Here is a 27,911-nt window from a genome sequence, read left to right as displayed (position 1 = left end):
GTGAGATGAGCCACCTTTAGGGGTGCTCGATTCTCTCCATTGATTAAAAAGGAAATTGAGGGAGACACTTGGGTCTGGTCAGGACATTAGGACAGGTAACTTCTCTTTGCTGGTATCCAGCAACTCCATCCGCACCCATATCTCTTATCTTCAAGCTCAAATTTGTTAACACAAACCACAATCACAAAATGCAGGTACTCCAAACACATAGGTTCTGCAAGGCAAGTATTTTATTTGAGAAGGAGAAGTTTTAAGTTCACATGTACTTTCCAATGTAATGCATGTATTTTTGTTGACATTAATAAAACTAGTAAGCATGCACTTTGCTGTTTTCTTAGACCTGGATTTTCCAGCTATCACCTATGATTTCAACTGTATTCTAATTCTATTATTCCACTTTTCCAGTCTTATAATTGTATTAAGTGTTATAACCACACCATTACAACTTCCCCTAATTGTAGCCCAAACTCAAAGGAAGTAAAAATTTTTATCTATTTGCATTATATTCATAGAGAATGAAATGCATTTTTTTTAAATAGCATAAATTACAACATCTAGCTTTAAAGTTTATGAAATCTTTATAGCACAGCCATTTAAAACTGAAAAAAAAAGAGTCTAAACATATTTGAGCATTTTTTAATATAACATTTTAGGTATTAGTCATGACAACCTTCCGAAGCCTAAATACATAAGTCATTCTTACTCAAGTTTTCTGATTCACGTAAGCATTTGCTGGACTGCACTTACATTTACTTCCTTTATCACTTTCTTCCATTAAAAAACCAGGGCTTTGTTAATGTACTGTAGCTCTCATTGCATGCCAACATCTTTGTTGCACGGTTTTTTCCCCAAATTCTCATTGCCTATGTTTTCTGTAAAAATAAAGCAGTTCGGAATATTAAAAAACATTATAAAGCCATTCAATTTGACACTGTTCCTTCAATCATCCAGCAGTGGCAGAACAGACTTGCCTGGCCTACTGTACATTATTTTATAAAATCAAAAATACATCAAGCACCAACCAACACAGCAGCAAGAGCTGCTTTCTTGTCATCAAAACACTAAACCTCCCTCCCACTTTTTGCTATCTTTTTACAAAGTTATTTAAAGGTGTTACTATCATAGTATAACACACTAAAATTACAATATGTTATTATCAAACTTGTGTGGTAACAACCCACTTTCTGACCACAGTTAATTACCAAGGAACTACAGAAATATCTTTTTTACAAAATGCTGTGATAAATTAAATTACAGTAGTAAGAAAAAAAACCCAAAAGCATGTAAGTAAATTACATTAAATTAAAATAAATATTAGAAATGTTATTAATTATATATATGCTTGCCAAGTGCAGTCCAAAGGGCCTCATCTACTCTTTAAATCAAAAGGAGAATGTTTTCATTTTCAGATTCATAGAATCTGATTTAAGTTTTGGATCAGAACACTTAACACGGGAAAGGAAGGACGACAGAAAGATGGAAACAGACAAAAAACTAAAACAGAACAAAAAAGGGGAGACATAAGGAACCGCTTATTACTTCCAGCACTGCAATCCCCCAACAGTAGCTTTCAATACCGAACTGCCAATAAATCAGCAGCAGAAATGGCAAGATATAAACTGTGGAAATGCAGCAGCCAAGAAGTGAGACTGTGTATGGCGAGTAGGGTTAGGCTCTCATGCTACTTTTCCAACCTAGTGGAGTCTTCACAAACAAGGCAGTCTTTTCCTTCAGCAGGGTAGGAATCTGTGCTAGTAAACTAGTGTACAAGTTAAAAATTACACAATCACTCTTAACATTTAGTGAGGCTCACAAGTGTTCTAAGCCTTTTTTTACATATCAGGTGTCTTATCATCAACATTAATTCCTAGTTTGTGTTGCTCCTGATAAGCAGGGGCTGTTAATTACCAAGGGACTATGTCAGAATTTCTCAAACCTATCTGGTCACTTTAAAAGTTTTCTCATCATATTTAGGGTAGATCCCCTGTACCCTGTCCCAAAATGGTTCCAATGGTTTATATAATTGAAGAGCTGATACAATTTGTTTCGTTTCTCAAATCCCGGAGCTTTGGGTATTTTACTGTGATAGGCGGAGAAAAAACAGCTGCTAAATCCACCAAACATTCCTGCAATGGCCAGTTCAAATTCTGAATGGCCATAGAAGGAAGCAGGGTCAAATATAATTGGCCCAGAGTCGTCCTCGGCCACATTTCCAGCCCACAGGTCCCCGTGCAGGAGAGCAGGAACAATTTCTACATCACAGAACATTTCAGGAATCTTTATCTGAAAAAGCATAAACAAACACGTAACAATTAAAGACTTTTTAAGAAAATAGTAAATAAAGTACCATAGTATTATTATAAAACATTAAGCTAGTCAAATACTGCCTGTTTTCAGTCCTCATGCAGTGCTTTTGACATTGATGGCTACAAGCATAAACCTAAACTGTTAGCCAGTAGTAAACGTTCTTCATTGTTCTTGACAGATCTCAGCAAGTCATTTAATTCACAGTCTAGTATAAATATCTAGTATTAATGCATCATTCCTAGACACGGATAGTATTGGCTGTCACAAGAAATAAAACATAAGTTTCATTTAAATTAAAAGGTTTCAGTGGCAAAAAGGACAGCAGTAAACATCTGTACCAATTAACCAGAATTGAGGAACAAATTTGTGATGTCAAGCGTGCAGAAGAATACTTTCCTGGCTGTTTGCTAAGTGCTGCGTGGAGTGTGACCTGAACCACGGTCTCGGCTGGGAGACTGGACCAATTGAAAAAACCAAAATCTGCCTGGTCAGCAGAATCTTACCTATTTTGTAACGCCAATTTCTTAGATAGGATTTCCCATCTTACTACTAGCTGTATTCTAAGAAATAAATGTCAGTGCTGAATTACAGGTTTGTTTTCACTATTAGAAAACTGAAACATGAATTATTTTCAGCTGACAATGTTGTTGGATCAGCTGTTTATTAAAAGCTACATAAATCTCTTATAGAACACCTTTAATATTCCACCGATACATATTTTCTAACATTCTAAAAAACAGATTTAAGACGTGGTTCATACTTTTAGCTGTGACCAAAGTTCTCTGGCTTCTCTGTCTCCATAATCTTTTTCAATCAAATCCAATTGAGCTTGGAGTCGGTGACGAATAAAGAAGGAAGGCCAATCACTCTGCCATTCATTCACCTAGGAAATATGACACAGAGGTTTGTAATAAACAATTTTAACATATACACAGTCAGTATTAATAATACATAGATATCAAGTTAAAGTGCTCGATGCTCACACAATGGCCTAGGCAACGTTAGTATGACCTATACACAATGTTATTAGACATTTTGTTGATTGTTCTTTTGGGAGTGATGCTCTCTTCCATGTTTAGGTGGGGCTGTCTTTAACATGAGATACAAGTTGAGGTTCTGGCTATTTTAATTCATTCAAATTTTCATAATGTATTTTAAAGGAAGAGTTTCTGGTGAGATCATTTCAGTTGTTCCATATTATATTCCAAAATCTTTCTGGTAATTCATTTCTAATTTGGTGAAAAGTTGTACTTAGCAAAGGGTTTGAGATATTGAAAGTTCATTCAATTAAATAGTAGAATGAAATTCTACCATGTGCAGAGCCAGCAAGTGACTGATTTATCTCCGAGAGCACTTTCCAACGTCTTATGTCATGCGTTACATGATGAGGCCCTCTAAAAGCAGTGGATTTTGCCATTTGAGATCCATATACTAAGGGCTTAGAGAAAACAAAAGCAAGACATGGTATGTGAAGGGATATTTATTTTATTAAGTATCACCAAGCTAAAGAATCACCACATCATTTCAAATTCTTCAACCCACTGTGTCTGCTTGCTGTATGCATCGTATCTATCGAGCCACACACATCGAATAGCCATCGTATTCCCTTCACTGTCAGGTCAGAATGAAACAGTGAAAGCAAAACTGTGATCATTAAGCTGAAGGCAAATGAAAAAAGCTTTTGTATAAGGAGTTCCTAGAGCTACATGTGTACATGTCAGCTTTCACAGACATGGAACATACCTGTGGTATATAACCACAGCAAGTGGCTGTATGGAATCCAAACTTATCCACGTACTGAGACTCAGAGTGACCTGCTCCTTTACCTAAAAAACAAAATAATTATTGTGAGTTTTGAGATCCTTACATAGCAAAGTTTGCAAACACAGAAATAAATTTCAGAGAACAGGCATACAAAATAGTTTTAAGCAATAAGTTACACTTATTTCATGGTCACAGCCCTCTCTAAAGATGGAAAGAACTCTCTTAGACTTGAAAACATTGAATGGAAATTAAGGTGCAATTAGTCACATTCAGTGACTTTTCTTTGAATAAAACATTCAGGAACAGGGTCCAGATCACTGATTCTGTTTCGACTGTTTTGACACTTGAACATGTTGTCATTAAATATGACTTATTTTTGATTCACAGATTATTTGTGACCTGCAATATTGCACCACAGCCAAATGAATGATTTCATTTTTGGTTTAGTACATGATACCGATACTCTACCAATTGTGTTTCCCTCCTTTCTCAATTTCTCTCCAAGTTTCTGGTTATAAAGATGAAGATCTGCTATCTGCTCTCCAAGCTTTGAAGAATATCTGGAGGATCAAAACACAAAAGGAAACTGAAATAAGACAAGTGAACAAAATATTACAGGGAAAAAAAAAAATCTCAAATATGACCAATTATATTTTTGTCAAATATAGAACCTTAATTAACTTCATAAGTACATAACAGGGAGCAAATGATTAGACAACAACTCTGCAGAAACAGGTTGTAACAGTTAATAAAATGAACATAAGCCAATGCTCTTACAAGAACGGTAAACGGAACACAAGGTTATAAAAACAGGAGCATAGAGTGCAGGAGGATAAAGTAATCCCTCTTATCAGCTCCATGTTAATAAGCAGAGAACAGAACATGATATCTACTTTTGCGCCTCATATTTCGAGATCAGTTGAACAGCAATAAGAATAGTAAGTCTAAAAAGAAGCCATAAGCAAGGTTTAAGTTGAGGTTGCTTAATGCAGATGGACAAGTGAAAAACAGTTAAAACATTGCAGAGATATCTGAACAGGAGCTGCAAGGAAGGAAACTCATTTATTCTCCATGCCCAGAATGGGTAGAAAATAATAGGCTTAGAATTGCAACCAAGAGGACTGAGGTTAGATATTAGAAAGTCTTTCCTAGGAACAGTGGGATGGATTGGAACGGAGTGTTTGGGAAGGCTGTGGAATTGTCATTATTCTCCCAATAAAAATAGATAGGTTGGACAAACAACTGCCAGAAGAGCCAGAGGCATTACTATGTTCCCGTAGAGGCCTGGAACGACACAAATAACTCCTGAAATCCTACGTTCAGGAGCCTATGACTCCTGAATTCCATGTTCAGATTGGTTGACGGGACAAAATGGAGCTTCGTATTATCTGGTCATTTAGTTCTTCCTCACCCTAGTGTCTTTGAACTTGTTGACTGGCTTCAATCATACTTGAAGATTATATTTAGAGAACAGAGGTTTCAAAGACATAAGAAGCCTATGAAGTTTAAAGAAATTCAAAGACAACTGATAGGTGGGGAAAAGAAACTCAAATGAAAAAATCCCATGAGGGAAAACACGGGCTAAACTCAGCCATTATCACATTCACTTTAGTAGCATCTCAGCACGTGTGAACCAGCACACAAAGCTTGACACGACCAATAGCATGCCATTTCTATTGCAGGTAGGTGGTCAGGGAAGAGCAAAGTATGGGGAAGGAGTGTATACACACACAAATACATATCTAGATATGTATATATATTTTTAATATATGCACATATACACACACAAACACAGATCTTGACAAATATAAGCTCTAGCTCTGAGAGAACACAGAGGATCTTCGCTAAGAAAATATGCCCCATAACATAGTAAAAAGAGAGAGAGATGTACAGACATACTTGTTGAGGTGCTTCATCTTTAGGTACTCCATGACAAACATTGCTCCTCCTCCAGGTAGGTCAATTATTTTAATAGGCTGAGGGACTCTCACAATATTGGTTTTCTGAATAGCTTCCAAACTTGCCATTTCCCCTTCAAACATTTTTCTAGCCTGTCAGGGAATAAGAATATCCTTGGGCTAAACTATGGATGTCTGCAACAAGTACTTTGGAAAAAATAGCCTTGTTTACAAAGGTACAAGGAGTTAATTCATCTTGATAAAAGAATGTAGGTGCAGGAAGGTTTCAGTCCACACAGGGAGACTTGAATACCTTAATTCTAACTTGTTTTTTTCCCAAATTCATTCCAGGGTAGTAGGATACGTCACATTTCACCATGATTTCCAGCTGCTATGGAGATACCAAACTACTCAGACATAACAGTATCTCTGAGGATAATACCCAGAAATGGGTATTTCAAAACCACAGATGACCACTACTAAACGAAGTAAATGATTGAATCCTTAAACTGGTTCTCCTTTCCATGCAGGTCAATGGCCACCAGACGGAGACGACAGTACAAATATTAAGCCTGTACTCTACATTTCTGAAGTCAAGATGCTGTTCTTCACAGCAGTTTTAGGATGTTTTTGATATTGACAAAGCAAATTTCTGATGCACTGTGGTGTTACAAAACACAATTGAGCATTCATTTAGTAATAGAAAAGTCAAGAGCTTGACCTGAAAAATTGCAAGAATCTTACTGCTAGAAATACAAAAAGCAACGGGGAAGTTTGAAACCTCTGCAGCTTTAAAAAGAATGCATGAATTTTAGCACTGGCACCCTGTTTGCTCCCTCACTATTCTGTCCTCTCAACTGAAACATGAAAAGAAATGCAGCGAATGCAAATTTAGCTTTAGGCTTTTCCAAACTCTAAGTATTACAATAACAGCTCTGTGCTTAGCCTCCATTTTACATACTGCAATGCCAATTCCTGTTGTTGAGGGTTATCACATTGCATTACACTTCATTTTGCATTAACCAAACCTGCTGCATTAATACTTGATATAATATAGACTACAGCTTTTAAAAGAAAACTGAAATAATTAAAAGTCAGACTGAAAATGCAGAACTCTAGGTTATTAACAATCAGGTGCTTTTAAAATAAAAAGCTCTCTACGTGCAATAATATTAGTAGTTAAATATTTGCTAGCATTAACCTGAGGTTTGTGGTTGATTTTAACAAATACTCGTCCACTGTCTGTTTCATAACCTTGGCCTTGGCTAATGTATCCTCCTCCCGAGCTTCCAAATGCCTTCAGAACGGAAGTTTTCAGTTCTGTTTTCAGGATTTTTTCCATGGTAATTTCCAGGCTGCTGCAGCTGCTTTCTGCTAAATCCACTGCAAAACAAGATTAAAGGTTTGGGTCCTTCTTTCACTGTCACTCTGCTATGAGGTAGAAAGGGCCACCCACCAAATTAAAAAAAAAAAAAATAGCAGCCAAAAATAAAAAGCAAATCCAGAGATAATGTTTCAAAATGCTTTGTTTCCCATGGGCTTTTATAGCTATATATGAAAAGTAAAAATCTTTGTAAATATTTGCTAGAATAAAATGGAGAGGTGCGCCCTGGGTCCTCTCTCAACTGTGCTGAGAGCTGCTGGTATTTGTAGTTTGGACCCGTTTTTCTTTTTTAAGCTCTGTGAGCGCATTGGTAGAAGAGGTCATTTTTAAACCAATCCACTAGAGGGAGTCTAAACGCAACAATACAAATTGCGCACTTGTATTGTGGTTATTTAAGGTGCGAAAAACAAAGTTGCAGCAAAGGATTCAGTTAAATCACGCGGCTGACCATAAATCAGCCACCAGAAATATGTGGAAAGGTTGGTGGGTTTTTTCTCTGCCTGTAGTTGCTTTGTGTGGACTGGAGTTCTGTTGTCACAGAGATCTTTAGAACACTTTCCCTTCTTGGGACATAATTCAATCTCTTGTATGAGACAGTCAAAAGACTTCTGTTGCCCGGAGGTGCCCTCAAGTCAGTGAGATAGTGACGTGCTCAGGGCTGGACATCATCAAGTGAAAATTCATAGTAAAGGCATCAAGCTGGTAATAAAGACATTTGGGATACTGTTCTATATGCTTCTCCGGATTTAATGTCGTCTTTAGGACATTATTTCACCTTTTTACGTCCTTTCACAATCTGTAACACACAGAAAGAAGATCCCTTGGGTACTGCTGAATTTAATCACTTCATACTTGCAAAGTGCACTGACACCCTCAGGTATAAGGTGTTAAACCTTTAAAACATGTTATCATAACCCAGACCCTACAGTATTTGTTTTAATAACATCTGTATAAAGATAACATATTCGGTTAGGTGGCTATGACCAACTCCTAGCACGTTACAATCTGTGGAAAAGGCTGCAGTTCTTGTTCTCAATTGGAACAGCAATGGCTACCATCTCCCCAGGGAACTTTTGGATTCCCTCGTCACTGCTGCACTGTGCTTTCATGCATTTATCTCTCTTTTCACTATTATTTGTTTGTGTTGATTCATATATTTGGTTTTGACAGGAAAAGGAATGATTACTGAACAAATACTGGCATCACTTAGGTAGGCTTTTCACTACATTCACAAACGCTTCCAGCCCTACATGGAGTGAAAAATATTGGTATAGTACAAGTTATTTCTCAAACAAGTAATTTCTCAGAACGTAGCTCCTTATGGTACACAGAGCAGCCGGAACACAGCAGACCTCAAGGGGACAAATTGGCTAAGGAGGAACTTTGTAACAGCCAGATTTATTTGAGCAGGACATTGCTTACAGAGTAGGAGCACAAGCTGAAAAAGTGCAATTCATGGCCTGAAATCAGAAACAGTGATTCAAATACAGAATAGTATTCAAGAACGGCAAGAAGCCACACTTGAGGTTACATATCTTGGTTGGACATTTACATTATATGTCTAAAGTAACCAATGACTGCTTTGGCAATCCTTCTACAAAGTCCAGCCGTAATATTTTGTAACTGTCACATCACTGATGTACTAACTGTAATAAAGATTCTTCACAAAATAGAGATACAGAAAGTAACACTGGGGAGAGGTAGAGAAGAGTCAGAGAAGAGTAGGAGTCTCAAGTAGTTTTTCCATACACTCATGGAGCATTTGTGCCTAGGAAGTGGGCCACAGCTGCTAAAGCAAACAACTATGCCTGGACCAAAGACAGCTTAAAGCATGAGTGCTCAGCATGTACATTAAATCACAATAAACCAGTTCACATGCACTGAAAGCAACTTGATTATTGCTGTAGTTCTTGGACAGTTTGAGACAGTTAGTTTATATGACTCATGTGACTGATTTATAGATAGTGAAAATGCCAAGCAATTTGAGTTTCAGGATATATGAAGCCCTAAAAAGTATCCTACTATTAGAACAATGGTCTCCAAACTGCTGAAAGGAGTAAACTGGGTTGCAATGGAGCACCTGGGAAAAGGAATAGAGTTTTTTGGCAACAAGATAAACGACAATGACCAGGGACCCTTATTTCTGCATACTGAAAGATACCCTAATTAATTTTTCTATTTACCCGTTAAGGAGACAAAAAAAGAGGGGGGGAAAAAAAAAAACAAACAAAAATCCAAACCAACACAACCCAAAACCACAAAACAAACAAGAATGGATCTTCATCCACAATATTACTACTGAACCCAAATTTTTGCAGTCTAGTATGCCATGGACATGCCTCCTACAGTTTCCAGTGAAGATGCCAATAGTACTGACCGTAAGACTTTTTTCAGCATTCTGACATTCTGTTTTATTTTTTGTTGAACAGGAAACAGGACTGTGTTAATCCAAATATATTGCATCACTTATATAGTAGCCAAGAGATAGGAAATCCTTCTGTTTGCTTCCACAATGGCTCGATATTTAACTAGTAATGCACAGGTGAAAGGCCTGGTTTCCTAACATTTTGTTCATGTTCTTTCCCGTCAAGCAACTTCAAACAATTCATTTCAAACGCTGGAAGTAAAGGAACTCAAAAGCATCCCAGGTGGGCTCGAAGGAACAGAGTGCTTGAGAATACCCCAGTCAATGAAAGCTCCTACAAGGAGCAATTCAGCACCATGGCCAGATCCCAAAGGAAAACACGAATTGCATCGGAGGCGAGAAGAGGGTGAGGAATCACAAACGACTATTTCTGTGAGTGTTGTCGGGCTCCTGGTTTGGGACCTATCTTCAGAGTTATGCTTATAGTGGAGTTTGTTTCGTTTCCCAGTTCTTTTCTTGTTTTGCTCGCAACTGCTTATAATATGTTTGTTTTCAAAGACTCTCCAGAAGACATGCATACCAATGAGAAAAAGATTGTTTAATTCTCCTTTGGGAATATCTAAAGAATCATAGGAAACAAAGAAGCTATATAGAACAGTGAAAGCCACTAGCAAGAAAAGACTTCCATCATAAAAACCTCTATTCCTTTGACAGCAGTTAGTTTCTCAGTAAAGAGCTATCCAAGGACAAACAATTCAGAGCTCCTTTAATGCTATAGATCTGATCTTCAGTATAAGTGCACAGGCTGTAGCTCTTTAGACAATATCAACCATGCTTTGGGAGATTTCAGTGAATTCTTGGAGATTTCATTGAAAAATGTGTTGAAAAGCAATTGAATATTATCTTACAAAGAAAAACAATACAACTATTGTGATTCTGGTGCAGCTTAGTTACCAGAAATATATTTTCACCTTAAATCTTTTGTCACAAACAGTGCCTACAGTACAAGCTGATTATATACCACTTCCCACCCACTTTTACTTCTGCAAGAACAGTCCAGCATCAGTTAACATCACCAGATCTATTTTGGAACAACAGTGAAGACAAGAAGTAGGAAGAAAAATAGTACTAGAGTGCAACATTCCTCTTTGCAGGCAGCTTTTGCAGATGGCAGCAGTCCACGAGACTGAAAACAAAGTCACACTTAAATGTAGGTTACACAGGAACTATAAGCAATTCAGCAGAAATGCAGGTTCTTGCAGAGAGGTTCAAAACGGATTTATTTTCACAATAAGGACAGCCAAGCCGCGAAACAGGTAGCCCAGAGAGGTTGTGAAGCCTCCATCTTAGAGATTTTCAAGACCAAAGACCCAAGTAACATGACCTGTCCTAGCTTATCCTGCTTTAAGCAGGAGATTGAACTGAGTGACCTCCTGAGATCTCTCACAACCTGAATTTTCCTATGATCCTAACAACTGAGGCCAGATTTCCAAGCTTCTCTTCTCCTAACTCCTCTTCAAGGCAGAAGCTGGTGTTGTTAAGAGTTATGCACAATCATATCCACTAATTAATTCCTTAAGGAATTAATTTCAAAATTTATCTTAAATTAAGAAAAAATACATAAAGAGATCTGGTTTTAAAAGTTTTAAAAATAAACGCCTTGAGATGCTTTAGTCTACTAATGCCACGCACGCATTGTGATCCATCTTGAGAAAAGACTTAGAAACATCATGAGAGGACATTACAATTTTTTTTTACAATATACAAATACGCATACACTGTATATTTAAGAAAAATTCAGTGGTTCTTTTACCCTTCTTCCTTGTCCAAACAGAAATGGAAAGTTGGCAAAATTATGGTACAGAACCAGGAAATACAGAATGAGAGCATGGGTACAAGGAAACACGCTTAACAGATTTACAATGTACAGAGGAAGCCAAGAGGGAGGAATATATGAGAAGGAAAAAACAGGACACATTAGCTTTAAACTATGAGAGAAAGAGATGAAGAATAACAAAGGCATGCCTAGAACACATAATGCAACAAAATGATCAGAGGAGAATTCTAAGAGCAGTGCCGAACTGTACAACACGTAAGAAAAAAAAAATTTACCTTATAGAATTGCAGCAATTTCTTCTTAAGGGTCCACTAGCAGCCTGCCTTCGGAAGATTTCATCCCTTTCTCCATCCTGATTCAACTGCTGTCTATAAGAACTCAAAACCAAGGGATCCATGGTACAGTAGAGCTTGCTGTTACATTCCATTTGTATTCCTCTCTACAACCCTTCCATTTCTAATTGTAGGACAAAATAGCTTTGAAAAAGTGAGCATATACCTTAAATCAAATCTCTAAATACAGTTGTTTCTGTTTACATAACCTGCATACAACACAATTTTCTTTCAATCACAAAAATATCTTGATTCAGTTCTATTAGGAAAAGGTGATCTTTGAAGACTTACCATTTATCACTCAAGTCTATGACTGACAGAAAATCCACCTTCATATCACTTTTCATCTTCTAATGCTAAAAAATACTTAGGTATTTTAGCAAAACAAACATGTTGATTTATTGAAGTTTTGTAAACAGAATGACGTTGTTAAGTAACTTCTAATTTTATTATGAAGGCACATGGAAATACACAGTTAAGGGATCTAACCAGAGTGAAAGGTGGCTAAAATTCCACAGCATCAGCTGCGCTAAGCAGTGTTAAGTGTGTGTGAATGGGATAAGAGTATGTGCACAGACGTAACATTTCATCAACATCCAAACAGCTGGTACAATACATAAAGTTTGAATGCATAGATAGGACCTCAAATGATATCGTAACCAAACAACACGTAAATTTTCTTCGTTGACACACTGCTCCAGATTAAACTCCATGACTACGTTCCCATCAACACCTCTGATGACCATAATTCTCTAACGAACTAGATACCTTTAACAAGTTAGAGCAAGTAGCTCCCCAAGAACGGACGCAAGCTGTAAGGTTTTAATTCAGAAAACAGAGACAACAATAATCAACTGGGAAACTTTTTATTTAAGCAACAAGGTAAAAGTAAAAGCTATTCTACCAAGCAAGGCTTTAAAACTTTTTGTAGCAAAAGTTAGACAGCCAGTGAGAAGAGTAGTAGAATTAAGGAAAGTTATATCAAATGATAGTCTTCTCTAAACTTGCTTCCAATTTGTATAAATAACTGCAAAACCAGCAACTAAAAAACCCTCTGTAATCTGTCAATATCCAATGAAAAACATTTTTAATTAATTAAAGTCATTGCCAAACATTCAAAATGCTTGTTAGGAATCATGCACCCCTCTCACCTACCTGGTATGCTTGCACTGAAATATCATTACCAGCCTACATCAAAAAGAGTACAATGTTAGTATTACCATCTCGCGGGTACAAGAAATAGCTAGTCTGCAAAGCTATCCTTGAAGAACTTCTGACAATGGTGCAGAGCTGCTGTTCTGCGAGTTACATTTTATTTTCCTTTGGTTTCATGTCTCTTATCCCAAGACCTACAAAGTGCACTTAGTGGGGACTGAAGAAAAATGTTAGCTTATGGCACCTGTAGTGTAAATTACAGAAAATTTATGTGAAGCCTGTATCACAACCAGATGGCATTAACCTGTAGGCAATGACAAGAGTCAAAAAGTACATCTTCTGCCTGTATGAGTGAGAGAGTACATCTTCACAGGACGTGTACCTGAACAGGTCTTTAAGAATGCACACTACTGGACAAAAGCATAATCCAAAAAAGAAGAGAGCTAGTTCTGCTAAAACCAAAATTGCTGTAGATAAGAGACCACTGACCAGCAAGCACAGAACAGCCTACAAGAATGCCATGAGGCACCAAAATGCACATGCCAGAAAAAATTCTAAGCCATTTTCAAACAGCTTTGTAACTAACAGAACAGGAAGCAGTCTCCATCCAATAGAATCACACTAGCATAATGAATAGCAATCATTTTTCACAGTTCCCATTACATAGTTTTCTTGTTGACCTTCAAAATATTTTGTTAACATTGTTCTCATGCACATAACTGGACATGAAGAGCTGAAAGAGTCTGAGCAATCTATCACAAAGGTGGGGGGGAACATTAAAAAGTAATGATCAACTTTTTCAGCCATCTCCTCAGTAACTGAGAAAAGCAATTCTCCATTTCACAAACGCGTCTCTAATGTTTTCCATTAAGGTGCAAATGTAAACCCTGGTATTTTTCCACTCTGACGAACAACTGGTCCCTAAGAAAGTACTTTTTCCAAATAATTTAGACTTGAGTGCTTGACCTGTATTAACTTGCCTGGTCTCAAGCATACAATGGTTTCTTGACACCGACAGATCTTTTGTGCAACTGCATAAACTCATTAGCTATTTCCCTCATAAAGGTATTCCCAACTATCCTAAAAAGGGATGACTATGTTATATCAGTATTTAGCAGGAATCACTGATTCTAGGTCTTTAGCTGTGCAACGAGGTCAAGGGTCTAATAGCTTTTTTTAACATTACTAGTCCTGCAGTTGCACTGCCAAGCAACATAGGAAGTATTCTGCTTAAGCAGAGAGTCACTTTATAAGATTTCTCATAATGTTTAGAGAAGACCCTCTGTACCCTGTACCAAAATGGTTCCAATGGTTCATGTAGTGAAAAAGCTGATAAAGCTTTAGGCGTTTCTCAAACCCTGCAGCTTTGGGAATTTTACTGTGGTAAGCAGAGTAAAAAGAACTGCTGAAGCCACCAAACATCCCAGCTATTGCAAGCTCATACTCTGAATGGCCGTAGAAAGAAGCCGGATCGAAGATAATTGGACCAGAATCATCCTCAGCTACATTTCCTCCCCAGAGATCTCCATGCAGGAGAGCAGGAACAATTTCTATGTCACAGAACAAACTGGGTATCTTCAGCTGCAGGGGAAAAAAAGCAAGACACATTAAGTACTACATTTTAATGTGAATGATTAGAGTTTTATCTGCATACATCCAGAGCATGAATTGAAACTTCTTAAAAGTCTGTTAAAAAAAAAAAACAAACAAACTTGGAAGTGGCATAGGACCTAGTCAACAGAAATGCTGAGAAAATCAAGAGGATTTCTATTTTTCATAAAAGCCAGCAGCTGAAGAATAATCGTCCAAATGTTTTTTAGCACTAAGAAAATAAAAAATTTAAAATAGCATTCGGTGCTGCGATATTGACCAGCTTTAACAATAACAACAACCCCGACCACACACTTCATCATTAGAAGGCTCAGGAATCTCTCACCAACCTTGAAGAGATTTCTAGAAAGTAACTAATAAATATATAACTAATACTATAGTCACTTAATCAGATGCAAACCTTAAATGAGTAGGTAATGTGCAGAACAGTACTGCTTACATACATTTCTCATCATGAGCGTGTTGGAGGGAATGAGAAGTGTGAACGTAATCTAGTATTTCCCAAACAGTAAGGCAAAGTGCTCTTTGGCACGCATTCACCTTGGAATATTAGCATAGGGTGATGTGGCAAAAACCATTATATCTTAAAATAAAAGGCATTTTAATCCCTAAAAGATGGAATCTCTTACCAACAGAACCAACAAACAGGAACTTTGGTTTATGAAAAGAAAGTCTAACCAACTGATATTTAGCTATCACCATAATGAGAGTTGAGAGAACTTCTCCTACCTGAAGTTGTGCCCAAAGTTCTCTTGCTTCCCTGTCTCCTGAATTCTTTTCGATCATGTCCATCTGCGGCTGGATTCTTTGCTTGGCAAAGAAAGTCACCCAGTCATTCTGCCAGTCATTCACCTGGAGGAACAGGGTTGTAGATGTCAGTTCTACATGACGCAAAAGACCAATTTTCTTCTTTTTTAAATAAAGCTTTGGAGGATTATACAGCCTTTGTGCTGATACCATCCAGGACAGTAAATGCTACCATTTAATAGACCGTTATCTTAAAAGATTAAATTAGGGGAATAAATAATTTTCTCAAAGTGATAAAACCCAAGAAATTGAAGAGCTATAAGCATCCAATGCAGCTGTAAGCGCTGTCCAAAGCACTACTTTCCTTAGCAGGCTGAACAATGTTTTTTCTTTTTATGACTCCACAGAAATAAATTAATTTCCATTATGATAATTTTGGCCCTTTGTGTCACTGAAGGGAAAGTAAGATAAACTTAAAATTCTATCGGTCTGATGAAGGACAACCTACCTGTGGAAGATAGCCACAGCAGGTAACTGTATGAAAGCCAAATTGATCCACAAACTGGACTTCCATTTGCCCTTGACCTTTACCTTTCAAACCAAAGACAAAAATCCAATACTAATGACAAGATTCTAGGTATCTACAATGCAAATGGACCTTAAAAACTATGCAAGGGTACAACGCTGCTTCTACTAAGAATAAAAAAAATTGCATCTTAATACTCTTTTTCTTACAATGGTTGGGTTTTAAGCTTAAAGCCTGATGGAAAGCAGCTATATTATAATCTTCATAATCATATTTTGAGCTAGCGTATCTCCTCTGATACCATGTCCTTGCAGAAACTGTTGTTTGGGATACCAAGGGTCCCAAATTGAATAAACGTTTTGCTTACATAGATCCGAATAGAGCAACCAAAAGCAAAAGGACAATCCCCTGCTGGGTGTTTCATCCAAATCTATTTTCATAATATCTTTAGTGGAAGAAGACGAACTTATCCTGAAATAACAAAAGCTATTTTAACTATTTTGTAGATTATTATTAACTAGGTTAAATTTGCAAACAGCTGTGTACTGTACCAACTGTGCTTTCTTCTTTCTTCAGCTTCTCTCCAAGTTGCTGGTTATGAAGGTGGAGATCAGCCAGTTGTGTTCCAAGCTTTGCTGAATGTCTAAGAAACAAAAGTATTCTTAGCAACACTGACACATGAATTAATCCCGTTCTTGATATTCCAGGAATTACTTGAAAAGATTTATTAAGCAAATAAAATAAGTTCTGCATCTCTAACAAAGTACATTTTCAAAATGTTCCACTTATAAACACCCCCTCTTCTAATAAAGATTATGTATTAACATAGAACAAAATGTACTTACATGGTTGTTTCTGACAACACTATTAAAGTGAAAGTGAGAAGCGATCATAAATTCAGTAACAATGAGAAACTATCAATTCTAATTTGTGCAATATCACCTCTATATGGACTTTCAGTAAGATATCTGTAAGAAAACTATGCACAACGTGTTATGCTGCCTTTTTTTTTGCAAAGTGTCTTTGAGAAGTAGAGCCAAACAAGACTCATCCTCCTCTTTATATTTGTCTCCAGCTTCCCTCTAAAAGGCCTAGAAGATGAAAGTCAGGTGGGCCTTATTTATTTACCTTGCAATAATTATGAACAACTCTTAACAGCCAGTTGCTCCTGTGTTAACAAAAGTACATTCCTTTTCCTGTCTTTGACCTCTCACATCTTTCCCTGTTCTCAAGACACTGTCATTTAAGGCAGTTATTTCTTCATTTTGTTCCTGTTAACACAGATTGTAGCTATCCCCTGAAATTTCTATGACAAAAGTTGCATTTGCACACTTTCATCTCAATCAGCTGAAACACGACAGGATTTCTGCTCTTTCTCTTGGAGTTCACTGAGCGCTCTTCATGAATTAGAAATTCTGCAGACAAGTAGGATGAGGGATATGACTTCAAGCTGGCTGCAGAAGTTCTGAGATTGGGATGAGAAATTGGCCATGCCCACTTCCCTAATGGAATCAGACAGAAATATTCATCATATTTTAATTTACTCAAGTGTTTGCCACAGAGAAGGGCCAAAAGTTTGAAACTATCAAAATCAAGGTGAGAGCTTGAAACCAGGATTCATTTATTTGGGGAAGTGCCTCTGCATACTCCTAACAAGCAATATTAAACACTGGTTCTTATATCACGGGCAAGTACACAAAACAGGTGATCATGTAGGTCCCTTTCCTTACTGTAAAGAAACACCTTACTGTAAAAATCACCAATTACCCACAAAAATCTGAGACAAACCCAAAACTAAAGAAAAATCACACTTACTTCTTGACATATGACCTATTTGCTAGGTGAAGCATTATGAAGTATTTTATACAGTTCTCTGCTGTATAGATTCACAAATAGAACTTGACTTGATTTAAAAAAAACAAGTTTCCCCTCTGAAAACAAGTGACTTAATCATCATAATCACAATTTCTGGTTAAAGGATGCAAGGATAATACTGTGTTTTACCTGTTTAAGCCTCTCATTTCCAAATGTTCCATCACAAACAGTGTAGTGCCCCCAGGCAGGTCTATAACTTTGATGGGTTTAGGCACTTTTATCGTCTGTGTTTTCAAGATGGCTTCCAAACTTGCCATTTCTCCCTCAAACATTCTTCTGGCCTGCCAAACGTTAAAGGAAAGCATTAGTCTCTATGAACACCAGTCAGAGGTCAGCAAAGCTCTTTCACAAAACCAATCAAGGCAGTATATGCTAAATAGAAAGCTTGGAGCAAGTGGTTACTGCACGTACAAGACACAGATAGATCCACACCACCAGATTCAACAGTAATTTTGCAATTACAGAAATTTCATTTCATAAACCGACTCCATGGAAGTGATTTAGGTTCTAGCATTCTCTGTAATCATAAAAATATCTTAGAAAGTCTGTTTACAATTGAAGGAGTGCAAACTGCTTATATATAAAATGTAAGCAATATTTTATTAATAGATTATGCAGCAAATGTCTAGAAAGCTATGGGCAACATACATCATCAGTTGAGAGACTAGAAGAACGGTGCTGACATTCATAGTCTTCATGCCTTTTCTGACACAGTCTGCTTGGTAATATAGCCAATATTGTCTAATTTGCAGTCACAGAATCATTTTCCCTGGCCTATTTCTTTTGCCTCATGGGAAAAAAAAAACCAACCAAAACCACTATCAATGATAGCAGCCAAATGCCCTTTACTGCACTTGCGTGCAGAAGCCCTTAGAACCCAAGCCACTACCAACTACATTTGCTTTGAAGACATTCTGAATTTAGGAACTATTTCTGCAACTGTTATCCACACCGAGTAAAATCTATTCTCTTTAGTTGGTCCACTGATACCAGTGACACTAGTCGCATGAAGAAATGCCGCTCTAGAAGAGGAAGGCAGAGGCTGCAGAAAAAGAGTATGTGGGAAATCTACAGTATCTGCTAAAAGCAAAAGAAAGGAAATACAATGAATAAAATAAAACCAGACCACTAGCCCTTCAGTACTGATACATGAAACACAGTCAAAGGACAATATGCAACATTGACTAAAAATTCCAAAGCCTACAGGGGATCAAAAATGAAGAACTGCTGAGCCACAAGTTAGCTCTGTTCAGAGGAAATCAGTAAATACTGTATCTCTGTCTAAAGCATGACAGTAGGTTAAAGTCAGCTGTTATTTTTTAATAGAGTAAAAAAAAAAAAAAAGTGTTTTCTAAAGAAGTTTGTTTTTCTAAAGAAACTGCTGATATACACCCACAGCCCAGCATTATAATACAGCTTGGCAAAGTTTGCTTTAATCAGCACTCAGAATCCATGCACAGGCAAAAGCATAGAAAATTAAATGATTACCAAATAGAAAATCTATCCAGATCTTTTTTTCCAGGCCCTATCTTGTAGCTAGCTGGATTGTATACCTAAATACACAATACACAGAGGCCTAAGTGTAAGGGCTATATTGCTATTATTTCAAACTATTCTCAGTCTAATGTAAAGCAGGAAAACCCTTCCATATTCTCCCATGTTATCACCTCAGTGCATCCGTCCAGCTCCCTGGTACGATCAGAAAGCATAGACAAATTTGGAACAGATATAGTTGCACACATGCTTTCAAAAACATTTGTTTGCTGTTAAAGGCAAATACAAGTTCTGACTTCTGTTCTTCCAGCAAAGGTATTCATTTGACAGACACAAGTTTAGAGTCCCTTTAAAGTAAATTCCACCTGATCTCTGCTTTTGCAAATAAGGCTGCCGTACTTATGGCAAGGTATGTTGCAGATATCTACCTTCTCCAGCAGCTAGTACCACATATTGAAAGGACAGAGAAGGAAATCTTGAACAACAATTGTGGAAAAACATCATTTATTGAGAAAAGCTCTTTCTTATGTGCAGGGAATTACTGGCTTTGTTAAACAAAAAAAGATGCATGCCTTGGGTAGATAATTTTATACCTTCAGAGTTCCTCCAGACACTTTCACAGCTTATGCAGCCACAGCGGTATGACCGTTACCCCAGCCATAACTGACAACAGCATGCCATCGTACTGCATGCCCTGGCAAATTACACTGATACCGCAACAGCATCCCACCAGAAACGCTGCTTCCCATCCCAGGGCCTACCCCTACCGGGCGCCCCCGCCACAAACCAGGCCCGAGACCCGCAGCGGCCGCCCGCCAGACCCTCGCAGAGCAGAAGCCGCCAAAAGAAGCCGGCCTCTCACCCCGGCAGCAGGCCGCTTCCCTGACACCAGCCGACCTAGTTTCACCGACGGAGGCCAGCCAGCAAACCTCCCTTCACCAAGAAGAAGCCGGGGCCGGCCGAGCCCAGCCCGCCGCCCATCTCCTCAGCGCGGCCGCCCTCACAGCTGCCTCCCGCCCCGCCGCCGGGCCCGCCGCACGCACCCCACCCTCGACCCCTGCCCGCCCACACCTCCGCCTTGGAGTTGCTCTTCACGTACACCCGGCCGCGGTCCGTGTCGTAGCTCTGGCCCTGGCTGATGCAGCCGCCCCCCGAGTGCCCCGTCGGCCGCAGCACCGCGGTGCCCAGCTCCCGCCTCAGCGCGTCCTCCATGCTGCCTGCCGGGCCCCGCGCCGCACTGCGCCTGCGCGGCGCCGCTAACGGCCAGAGGGCAGGCGGGGCCGGCAAAATGGCGGCGGCGGGTGAGGTGGAGAGGTTGGCCAGTGGCCCGGGCGATAGGGACCGGCCAAGAGGGAGGGCTTGGTTGTAGGCGCTGGGGAGGGATACGGAAGGACCCGCTTCTTTCCGGCGGGGGGAGGGAGAAGGGCTAAATGGCTTCTCAGAGTCAGGCGGAGAGGAGCGGGGTCGCGGGCTGCCGCGGCCGGGCCTCAGCGCCTTGGGGCAGCAAAGCGACCGCACCTGGGAGAGTCCCTCGGCCCAGTGGGGTTGGGCAGGATGCTAAATAGTGCCAGCCAAAATCCCAGCGCTCCTGGGACGTGTTTTGTACTGCAGAGAGCCTATAAATATGCTTTTGTTTGAACTCGTTTCCCTTGGGTGTTTCGTGACTTCTTTCCTGCTGTAGATGCAGAGGATGCACATGTCAAGGAAAAGATGTTGCAGTAGGGCAATATGTGTAACAAAGGCAATGGATAGTAATTTTTAAATATTTGGATTTAATGTGCTTTCTGGGCATTATAAAGGTACATGCTGACATTCATTCTGTTCTTCAACAATAACAAGAACAGCTTGCTGTTACTGGACACAGGCCGACGTAGGTCTGAAGTAAATTAATGTATTGTTTCCCATTAGAATTTGCCACTTATTTAGTGAGTAATTCTTATTTAAAATACACATTTCTGAGAGTAGAAGCTGGAAGAGTTCCCACTGATCTTTTATTTGTTTCTTTGTTAGTGCAAGATTTTGTACTTTTATTTTCTACTATTTCCTTAAAAGTCTGTAGTCTCTGTGGTTACAACCACTAATTCATCTTTTGGTATTCCTGACTACCTCCCTATTCACTATATTGATTTCTCTTGCTAGGGGTTTTTACAGTATTATTGTGTTGCCTGAGCAATTTAGACACCTATGGATATACATTTGTTTCTATATAGTAGTTTATGCAAATAGCAATTAAGGTTAATATAGAGTTATTGATGTATACTTTCAAATTTTAAACTGGATTTTGATTTAGAAATTTTCTTTTGAGGGTTTACTGCAGGAGAATTACAGCTCAGAGTCCTCTAAAAGTTCCCGTGGAGCAGCAAAATGGCAAGTGGTGAAAGGACTTAAGTTCATTATTTCCAGAAGTCTGTGTACCTTCCCTTTTCAAGAGCTGCTGTACAGCTTTCATCTTTCTTTCTTCTTTTTTTTTTTTAATCTGAACTTTGTTCATGTAGAAGCTGATATTTTGAATTTGGCAGGATTTCTGGATCCCCAGCAGTCACGGCAGACTTACCTTAAATATTTTTGCTAAGCTTCTATGTTTCTGGCTGTTTCTAGAGAGCCTGGACAAATCATCAATGTGCTGTTCACACCAAATCCAAAACTTGTGCAATCTATTAGACATATGAGATGTGCTGCACAATCCTTGTGTGTGTGCACCATGTCTTTACTCTCTTGGAAAGCACTTGATGGGTGAACATAGTTGGGAGCCAATGCGCTACACAGTTTGTGCACAAGAAATTTGACATCTCTTATTTGTCAGATTTAGTGCGTGTACCAAGACACACTATTCATGTGTCAGATTTGTATCAGAATCGGTGCATTTTAGAAGCACACGTTCATTATCAGTTTCAAAAATCCTGAACTGACACGTTATAGCTGCAGCTTGGGCTTTTAGCCACTCCAGGTATGTCATGAGCATGCTAAATCTTGCTTGCAGAAGGTTGGTTGGATGGTTTGTGTTATCTTGTGTAAATCAGAGCAGGGATTTCGCGTAACTGTTGGCTGTAGAGGGCGTTACAGTTTGTGGATGTGACAGTGATAGCCTGAAACCCAAGAACCTGTGGCTTATTCAGAACCAGGGATAAATTAGTACTACAAGAGTATGGAAACACAAATAAGAATATGTTTTTGTGTGGTGGAATCTGTTTTCTGACACAAATTGCCTCTTTTGACTCTTTGTGTAAAATTAGCCTTAAACCCATGTTGGATTCAGATGTCTGCAATGGTTGATGAAGAATGATAGAGATTATGCTGAGGGAGACTTTAAATCTCCATTTGGATTCTAGGAATCGGCAGCAGGTGCTGTGGAAAATAATGCTGTGAGTTTTCTTTGAACCTTCCTCCTTATTCAGGGAGCAAAGGAGTAATGTCCATTCTGAGATCAAGGAGACTTGTTTTCTTGTTTTGTAGTTTTTAAAGAACAGGAAGAATTAAAAACCTGCATTTTTATTAAATGACACTTCTGCAACTCTTGGAAAATTCCTCTTGTGTCTGATTTTTTAAATTTTATTTATCGCTTTTTTTGAAAAAGCAATTAGAAACCAATCAGAATTTGTTAATTAGATTTAATGGAGTTAAAATAGAATGAAATTTGTGGTTCAGTCTTCAAATACTGAGTCATAGTAGAATATTCCATACTGTCAGTAAAGAAGTTTGTCATGCAGCACTAAAGAACAGCATAGTGAATGTTGTAGGAGTAGAGAGCAATTGCCCTTTATTCTCTAGAATTTAATTGAATTGTACTTTCTGGTTGCATCCGATCAGATAGGATGTAACAGAAGTTTGGCCAAAATTGTAATGTCAAGCTCATTAATTACATGGTGGACATAATCTGAAGAAGGAACTGTCAGCTTGCTTTCCAAATGAGAGGTTAAATGTTCTGGAAGAAACTCGGCAAGACCCACAAGACATCACATTCCTAAAGACGCTACAGAGCATCTGTTTGCGGGAGGCACAGGCTCCCAACTCCTGCAGACATTGGAGCTTGGTGAGAGCCAGGATTTGGGAGTTGCTTCTTCGCAGATGCCCTTTTCAGTGCACGTTCCAGCTCCAAGCCCTCCCAAAGCCTGCTGCATGGCATCTTAGACTGTGCCATAGATTACTGGTCCCTATTTGAAATAAACTACTCTGTCAGGCCCCAAGTGTACTCAGAAGACTACAAAAAAAAGCTTACCCATGCACTGAAGCTGTTCATGCAGTGCAGGTCTTGCCTGCTGTGTGAAGGCAGCGTATACGACAAAAGGCCATGTGGCAGTGTGGGTTGACTTAGCAATAATCCTTTCTTCCCTGCCTCCTCTCTTTTCCCCCATGTATCATTTATTCCTATTAGAGTATTTTAAAAAGGCTGCAGTATGGTATTCAAACCAGCCTTTTCCTCTGCCCTGTTGGGGTTCACCGGCAATATTTATCTTGGTGTGATGCATGCTGGCTTGCCTGCAAGATCCACAGTGGTTAACTTTCTGTTTAAAATAGTGTTTCTTTCTGTGGAGGAGAAGACAACTGGCAAGCTGGGCTGCAAATTATTTGGTGAGTCATCAGTTAATATACACATCCTGAATAAAAAAGCACTGCAGCTGCTAATTTCTGTTTACTGCTTGACAGTATGTACAAGAAGAGAAAAGGTAATTGGTATGTGTAGCCTTTTATTGGTTGGTTTATATATATATAAATAGAAAATATGCATTAGGGCTTTTCAAGCTCCAAGCCCCTATTTGTGTGACCATACGAGAAATGTGCCGTGGGCTCTTTGTCTTTTTTCCTCTCCCACATCCATGGACAGGCTGAGAGGGTGGATCAGGAAGGATGTAGGACTTTCCATTACGGAAAGAGATGATTTGTAAGACAGTCATTGCGATTTGGTGTTAGTGCTTGTTTTTCTCTCTATTTCTTTAAACAAAATTCGCTCTAAGAGACACAAATAGTTTTTTTGAAAAATTCCTCGGGTCAGCTATATGAGCAGATAAATGGAAATGGAATGAGGAGTTTCATTATCAAAATAACAGGCTGAGATAGACCTTAGGAGCAGAATTTGGTCATTATTCTGATTATGTAGAGACACTGGGATAGGAGTCGCTGATGTATCTGTTCATGTGCAGAGTTGGTGCCTTCATAGATTAGTTTTCAGCAGTTTCTGAAGTGACTTGGCTTTATCTTCTCTTTTTGATTGCCAGATTGTCAATGGGTTTTGTTGTTCACTAATTTCTGCCCATCAACAAGAAGTTTGAGGAGAAAGTTCAGGGGTTTGGATCATTTTAATAGTAATGAATAAGAAATTGTGCTCTTTGTGAGGGTAAAGAACTGGTGGGTTTTCCATAAATATAGCTGTTTGTGAGTCTTTTTTTTATTTTTATTCTGGATCAAGAGAAAATTATTATTATTTGCAGTTCTGACTTTTGTATAGCCTAGTTCTGTATGGCACAGTAAAAGAGCAATATACATGCCATTATTTCTCCTTTCAGCTGCCCCTAACCAGGTTATATTAGTGCTTGAAAGTGAGTTAACAAATGCATTTTCTTTTGTATTATTAAGACAGGTGATGGGTTAAAGATTTGTGGGCGTATTCTAGCTCCTAATTCCTGTATAAAGTATAACCATGAGCTGCCCTCAAAATAAACCTGGGCTTGGCACAGATTTATGTTCTAAACATGATTACACGTAAATGTCAGATAAGTGGAAATATTCAGGAAAGTGGAAACATTCCAGAACTCTGCTATTTATGGCATCAAAACAGACGTTTGAAAAGCATTAGTTCTTCATTTTCAACAACTGAAAAACTCTTCATATTTTTTAGTTTAAAAATAAGGGCAAATGACCCTTAATTGCCAAGTTCATTGTTATGAAAATGCTTGGGTTTTTTCTCCACTCTTTCTTCGTGAACTTTGGTAAAAATCAAACATATAAAATTTCAGTAAAGCAAGATATAATGATTAGTTTGTAGTTCAGCATTTTTCTTGGAGCATCTCAAAGCTCTCCACTGAAATTTGTGGTTAAAATCCCATGACGCTCCTTTGTACTAGATGCAGCAAATAACTTTGATAGGTCTGGAAACCTGGGGCAGAAAGAATTCGAGTAAGTTTGCCAAGTTCATAAAGGAAGACTGTGTTAGAATTGGGACTGGAGCGCTGGTTTCCTGATGCCCAGGGCTGTGCTCCAGCTGTCTAGAAGTTGCTTCCACAGGAAAAATACAGATGACTACTACGACTGCATTTAGCCTATCTCAAATTAAACACTGAAATAGAAGTTCTGACAGATGACGCATCTGCAAGAAGAGCATGTCTCTCTCTTTCCATATGTAGGCCTTCTACAGGAAAACACTGGAGCCTGAAAAGCTGTGGTCTATTGCTGCAAAGTTATTATCCCACCTCCAACAGGACTTTGATTCCATAAAGTGATGACTGGATTATAAAGAGGTGCAATTATTGGATGTGTGAGTATGCCAAAGGGAAAATTGCCTGTCTGACACTGGGAATGTGGTGCTTGGGTGATGGTGAATGCTACAGGATACTTTGTATTCTTCGGTTTGCACTGGATTAAAATTACTGAGCAATGATACAATGATACTCATGAGTTCACATTTTTGCAATCCTGAAATAAAAATAAGCATGTTAAGACTTTTTTTTAAGAGAACAGTAAATTGACATTGCATCATATCCATACAAACAGACTTCATGAGCTAAGGACTTTGTTGTTTTTCTTTTGAGTAGAAATATAAGGTATAGATACATCTCTTTCATTTTGGGGGTTATGTTTGGCTGCAGATAATGCAGAGTAAGTCCTGTGTGTATGCTGGATTTATTTCTTCTGAATTAGATGTGCTTTGGGCAAAGTGTGGGTGAGGTGGGGTCCAGTAAAACAAGGACATAAAGACCTTTCATGAAGTTGTAATTTTTATGTGGAGTGATACTTTGTGCATACAGTGCTATTTTTGATGTTTGTTTCTGTCTGTCTTTGTACAAATGTATTTTTTTACCAGTTTGACACTACTAGATTTTCTCTTCAAATTTGGGAATTACTCAGGGTTAACAAGATTTTCTTAAAGAATTTTTTTAAAAAATTATATTTCCTGGCAGATGTGCTACAAGCAAAGGACAAGGAGGTCATAAAAGGGCCTAGTGCAGAGCTTAGACAGTAAACATACGTGTTAGGGTAAGATTTAAGAAATGAGATTTTCCTGTAAGTCTTTGTCCAGTCACTTGCAGTTTTCATCACTGGCTCAACACCCGGGGTTAGAGGTGATGCACCTGCTGCTAGAAACCCGCTGAATTTGTTTTAACGGCACACGAAGAGTGAGCATTTAATCCAGAGATGACCCCTTTCCCTCCATTCCCTCCGTACCGCATTTTAGCGTACGTTTGGCAGTACTGGTGAGGGTGGGCACGTGGGTGGATTGCGGGGCCAGGAGGGAATCTGACATCTCCTCCAAGGCTCATCCCCATTCCGTGCAAATACACAGCAATAGCTGAGTGTGGGTAGTGAGAGGACAAAGCCAGCCAACACTGCTGTGGGTACGATGGAAAAAGAACGTGCCTTTTCTGGCTATGAATATCCTAAAAGCCAGACTAAGGGGTGCGTGTGTGTGATTCTGTGAGGGTGATTGACTTCCCATGCCGGTAGCTATGGCTGAGACTCCCCTTTGGCCAGGCGGTGATGCGGTTGGGGCTGGTGCAAAGTCCAGAAACGTTCCTTGTCCAGAAGCTGCTGTTACTTCACGCAGGCCTCACCCCGCCGTTTCTCCAGGGCCCTTTGCCTGCCGGCGTGCGCTGGAGGAGCCCGCCGCGGTGGTGGCTGCAGGGCTCGGTTCCCGTCGGAGGGGCTGAGGCTCGAACCCGTGGTCTCGCTACTCCGCGCCAGGCAAATCGCTCCGCTCCAGCGGGGCGGGGCGACCAAGTGCGATTGATGGGGGAAAGAGCCAATGGCCGCCTTAGAGCCCCCTAGCAACTGAGCCGCTGTGTTCCGCTGGGAACACGAGGAAGGGGGCGGTCGAGCTTTGCTTTCACCCAATGGAAGCCGAGGGAGGCGGGGCTAGCGCTGTTCGGCGCACCAATAGGCGAAGCTGAGGGGGACTACAGCTCCCCCGACGAGGCGGGGGGAGGCGGGGCTACCATTCCGCCGCGCCAATGAATGCTGAGGAGGGCGGGGGCGGGAACGAACCGCCCAATGGTGGGGCTCGGGGGCGGGGCTCGGCGTCCTGTCAGAGCGCCGCAGCGGCGGGCTGGCTGAGCGGCGGCAGGTGGAGGAGCGGGACGGAGACCTCGCGGCCGCCCTGCTGCTCCTTCGCCTCCCCGGGCAGCGCCGAGCGGCCGTCGCCGTTCTGTCTCGACACCACGCGCCGTCCCTCCCCGCTGCCGCCGCCGTTTCCCGCAGGAGGGGCGCCCCGGGAGCCTCCCCGCTCCGGCCGCGGCGGGGGATGGCGTGGCGGGCGCTGCCCCCGCTGCCGTGACGGGACCGCGCCGCCGCCGCCGGCCGCCTCCCCCCCGCCAGCCCTGGGCATGCCGCTGCCTGCCCGCCCCGCCGTCTGCCGCGCTGCCCCGGCCCCCCCGGGCCCCGGGATGGGCCGCGGGAGCTGATCCGTCG

At 39.9% G+C, this 27,911-nt stretch overlaps 2 protein-coding genes across 2 annotated transcripts; both read right to left on the bottom strand.

Moving 5' to 3' along the window:
- Positions 1 to 220: 220 nt before the first annotated feature.
- Positions 221 to 7,515, bottom strand: LOC134523232 (fructosamine-3-kinase-like). The gene is made up of 6 exons (XM_063351917.1): positions 7,171 to 7,515; positions 5,971 to 6,122; positions 4,540 to 4,631; positions 4,051 to 4,133; positions 3,068 to 3,190; positions 221 to 2,283 (listed from the first exon to the last, which is right to left on the bottom strand). Exons 1-6 carry the CDS (start codon positions 7,309 to 7,311, stop codon positions 1,945 to 1,947), a joined length of 930 nt encoding a protein of 309 aa, XP_063207987.1. The 5' UTR covers positions 7,312 to 7,515; the 3' UTR covers positions 221 to 1,944.
- Positions 7,516 to 10,652: 3,137 nt separating this feature from the next.
- LOC134523231 (ketosamine-3-kinase-like) lies at positions 10,653 to 20,549 on the bottom strand. The gene is made up of 6 exons (XM_063351916.1): positions 20,367 to 20,549; positions 17,931 to 18,082; positions 16,478 to 16,569; positions 15,909 to 15,991; positions 15,383 to 15,505; positions 10,653 to 14,623 (listed from the first exon to the last, which is right to left on the bottom strand). The coding sequence occupies exons 1-6, from the start codon at positions 20,505 to 20,507 to the stop codon at positions 14,285 to 14,287; spliced, it is 930 nt and encodes a 309-aa protein (XP_063207986.1). The 5' UTR covers positions 20,508 to 20,549; the 3' UTR covers positions 10,653 to 14,284.
- Between the last annotated feature and the right edge of the window lie 7,362 nt (positions 20,550 to 27,911).

Source organism: Chroicocephalus ridibundus, chromosome 14 (genome assembly GCF_963924245.1).
Source record: "Chroicocephalus ridibundus chromosome 14, bChrRid1.1, whole genome shotgun sequence".
Lineage (NCBI taxonomy): Eukaryota > Metazoa > Chordata > Aves > Charadriiformes > Laridae > Chroicocephalus > Chroicocephalus ridibundus.
This window is presented reverse-complemented; position numbering and strand designations above follow the sequence as displayed.